The sequence below is a fragment of the Doryrhamphus excisus genome, linkage group LG1 (assembly GCF_037039965.1).
Source record: "Doryrhamphus excisus strain RoL-2023G ecotype Guam linkage group LG1, RoL_Dexc_Guam_v1.1, whole genome shotgun sequence".
In the NCBI taxonomy this organism is placed as follows: Eukaryota; Metazoa; Chordata; class Actinopteri; order Syngnathiformes; family Syngnathidae; genus Doryrhamphus; species Doryrhamphus excisus.
Window position 1 is genome coordinate 8,918,123 of NC_136357.1, and position 4,106 is coordinate 8,922,228.

Here is a 4,106-nt window from a genome sequence, read left to right on the forward strand (position 1 = left end):
GGGTGTGTATTACCAGGACTCCAAAAATAACACAAGTCACTTTGTTCAGATATAAAATAATTTAGTAGATTTCATTGCTTGTATTTACAAAATCAAATGTAACATTTACCCATCAGTTGACAAAAAAGGATCATATTATAATTCAGTGTTACAGTGTTCAAATGCACAGGTATTTTACATGCACAGCTATGCTTTGTAATGATATTATTGACAAAGCTCATGGATTGAAATGTCATCTAATAAGTAGTACAATGGACCGTGTAAAGTCTAAAGTCACACAACACAATTTTACAATGACTGTCCAGAGAGTAAAACTGCAACTTCCTGTGACATGGCACAGTGGTACACTGTGAACTCTACTGGCTGCCCTGTAAAATATGGCTGAAGAACAACGGAATGCATATAGTTTTTATGTTAAGAGACTCGCCAGCCATCACTCGTTACCAAAGTTAAGGTTAAGTTTATTGTCTGAACCACAGTTAACAGTCAACAGTTACTATATGTTACTATAAACATGGCCTGACTGAGTTATGGCGACAGTCTGACCCTGAAGTGGAATGCAAACAAATCAGTGGTTCACCAGCATCCTGGAACATATTCTGTTATTCTGTTTAACTATTCTGTTCCACTTTAACAGACCCAGCTGTATTTCCACATCGGGCCTGTATCCATAGAAAACTGAAATAGATGCTCTTGTGTTGCCCATGTGGTTTTCTCCATTTCCTCCTCCCAATGTCCATCACTCAGAAATACCTCACTTGAGTAAATCAACGCAGACTCAACGTCATCATCATCGTCATACTCTTGGTTTGACTTTCCAGTACTCTGGCTGACTCTGTTGCCGCTGTTTCCTGGCTTTCATCATCCTGTGAGTGGACACATGTCATGTCAATCGGTTCAAGAGTTGAGGTTACTTTTTTATATTCATTAGGTACAGTACTTACTTATGCGTAAAGTAGACTATAACAGCCAAGACCACGAAGATGAGAAGGGCAACAATGACTAGGGCTCCGATTAAACCCGCCTGCTCTGCTTTGGAGGATCCAATGAGGAGTTGGAACTGCTCACATCTGCTCCCTTTGTAGTTGTCATTGCATCTAAAGAAAGCAAGACACCATGTGAACTTGGTGTCTTGCATCTTGTCTAAATATTAATGTTTAGTATGCTTGTGTGTGACTTACACACAGGAGAGCGTGTCCATTGAGGCAATTTTGTAGCATGCACCCCCATTCATGCAATAGGTGGCCTCCCACCCATCACAGGGCACTCCGTGTTCTGCACAGACAAAATTACATATATTTTTTAAACCATCTCAAACAGAATGTGTTTTTTTTCATGTATATTCACCTGCCATCATCTAGGAGCTTTATTGTTCTTATCCCTGTGAAGACACATTAACAGCAACAGAATAAATGCGTGCCTATATTTTTATCATCAAAATACTTCATATCTGCATATATGGAACATGAGCAAATTGATATTAAAAGTTGTCCTCACCTGCCTGTGAATTCCCAATTTTTTTGGAGCTAAAGTAAGTTGACAATGTGCGTCATAGTGCTGCGTTATAATGACTGAGCTCCTTTCACCAGGACACCTTTAAGGACGTGTCAAAATGTCACGTGGGCGTGTCCCTGCCTCCATAGAGAAAAATGTTGCAAATGCAGTTTGTTCACATTGTCTCTGAAAATGCCGATACCAGCTCGCTGTAGTGCCTATTGTTATTGTTTGTGTCTATGTTATTTGACCAATGGAATCATCATCACAGTCTGCGGTCATCACGGTGGTAATGATGAGGATGGCCTGGCTGTGTGTGTGAGATGACAGGTTTCTATTTCTGATACGCAGTGATTGAGTGATGTCATGCCAAGGCAGGCCCAGAATGGGTGAGGCAATCCCATGTTAAGTGTGTCTGCTTGGTGAGACTCAAATGAATGGCTGGCATGTGTAGAAGGAATGAATGGAATCGTGGGAACTTGAAGTCAAAGAGCACTGCAGACTGCTTCCGTCAAAGAAATGATTAGTGCTTTGTGATCTGGACCGTTAGTTGACTCATCATTTGGCGAGGTTTCCTCATTGTTTGCAACTTTCTTAATGGGGAATTGCGTCGTCACACTGCAGGCTTGGCTCAGCCCCCGGTCAAGAAGTTTCTGCTCCCTTTCTCATTGTTTAATAGAAACTGTATGCTCCACCAGCTTGGCATTTAGTTTCAATTGTTGGTTACCTACAAAGTAGCAAGTCAAATACTTTCAATATTTTGACAGTGAAATCCTGTGTTTTTATTTTTACAAAGTTATATTTTTCCTTCCAGATTCATTCATTCAAGGGTCGCGGGGGTGCTGGAGCCTATCCCAGCTGTCTTCGGGCGAGAGGCGGGGTACATCCTGGACTGGTTGCCAGCCAATCACAGGGCACATATAGACAAACAACCATTCACACTCACATTCATACCTATGAATTAACCTAGCATGTTTTTGGAATGTGGGAGGAAACTGGAGTACCCGGAGAAAACCCACGCATGCACAGAGATGGCCAAGGGTGGAATTGAACCCTCGTCTCCTAGCTGTGAGGTCTGCGCGCTAACCACTAGATCACCGTGCCGCCCGACATAGAAGATGAATTTAAGCTCACCTTGGTATACCAACCTGATTAGTTTGTGGGTCACGGTACATATACAGTATCATACATAATTGATGAATGACCCATGGGATACATTGTGGTTGTCTTCAACCAACCATTTCTAATTAGATATATAGTTTATTTGTCCTGTTAGGAATTATCCCTCATCATTTTCAAGATTTTCTTTTATAAATCACCGTTTCAGGGAAATATATTATATAGCAGAAGCAGAAGCAGATACACAAGAAGTGAAATGAAGTTTATAGGATTTATACAATTTATGCGATTTAAAAAGTCGTCAAGTACCTAAATTTGGGCACCCTTGTTGTTTTATTGATTTAAATACCTTTAACATTAATTATTTGAACATGAAATTTGTTTGGTAAGCTCACTGACCTTTGACCTACATACACAAGTGAAGCCAAGAAGAAAGGATATTTAATGTGGCCAATATCATGGCCAGCACCACGGTAGCCTCAAAACAACTGTCAAATGACCATGGACAAAGATTGTTCAACATCATGTTTTGGGGGAAGGATACAAATGCTAGGTCAGAGATTTCAGCTGTTGAGGAACATAGTGAGGGAATGGAAAACCACAAGCACAGTCCTAGTTAAGGACCGGAGTGGGAGGCCAAGAAAAATCTCAGATAAGCAGAGGCGAAGGATGGTGAGAACAGTCAAACTCAATGGTGGTTCCATCATACTGTGGGGCTGTGAGGCCAGTGCAGGTATTGGAGATCTTATTCAAGTTGAAGACTGCATGGATTCCAGTCAGAATCAGCAGATTCTTGCTAACAAACCTCAAGAATCAGTGAGTTGCGCCGGAGCTGGACACTCCCAACAAGACAATGACCCTAAACACTGCTCAAATGCTACTAATACTATAAATATATACTTATAAATGCTTATAAATATTGGTAAACATCTTGTTGATAGAGGACTGCACTGCGGTCTTGTGGTTAGCGTGCAGACCTCACAGCTAGGAGACCTGGGTTCAATTCCATGTTTCATTCATGGGTTTTCTCCCGGTACTCCGGTTTCCTCCCACATTCCAAAAACATGCTAGGTTAATTGGCGACTCCAAATTGTCCATAGGTATGAATGTGAGTGTGAATGGTTGTTTGTCTATATGTGCCCTGTGATTAGCTGGCGACCAGTCCAGGGTGTACCCCGCCTCTCGCTCGAAGACAGCTGGGATAGGCTCCAGCACCCACAGCGACCCTCGTGAGGATAAGCGGTAGAAAATGAAACGAATGAAATGAAATCTTGTTGATAGCTTGCTAGCATCCAACCTCATTAGCATATTTGTTACAGCTGCTCACCATATTTTTTTTCCAGTTGTATTTGTACGGAAATATTGCAATAAATTGTTATATTAATGAACCTACATAATATAAATAGTGAATAAATAATGAAAAATATGATTTGGTAAAACGTCGTCTTGGCATTGCAATCCCCCCCCCCCCTCCCCTTTATTCTTCGGTTGTT

General features: G+C 41.3%; 1 protein-coding gene across 1 annotated transcript; it reads right to left on the reverse strand.

Annotated features, from left to right (window-relative positions):
• Nucleotides 1–49: 49 nt before the first annotated feature.
• nrg4 (neuregulin 4) lies at nt 50–1,558 on the reverse strand. The gene is made up of 5 exons (XM_058075202.2): nt 1,498–1,558; nt 1,348–1,381; nt 1,182–1,275; nt 945–1,097; nt 50–866 (listed from the first exon to the last, which is right to left on the reverse strand). The coding sequence occupies exons 2-5, from the start codon at nt 1,355–1,357 to the stop codon at nt 797–799; spliced, it is 327 nt and encodes a 108-aa protein (XP_057931185.1). The 5' UTR covers nt 1,358–1,381; nt 1,498–1,558; the 3' UTR covers nt 50–796.
• Between the last annotated feature and the right edge of the window lie 2,548 nt (nt 1,559–4,106).

Coding starts and splice junctions, on each gene's coding strand:
- nrg4 (XM_058075202.2), bottom strand. Junction 1,098..1,181: donor ATGGACACGCTCTCCTGTGT/GTAAGTCACACA, acceptor TGCTTTCTTTAG/ATGCAATGACAACTACAAAG. Junction 867..944: donor ATAGTCTACTTTACGCATAA/GTAAGTACTGTA, acceptor GTCCACTCACAG/GATGATGAAAGCCAGGAAAC.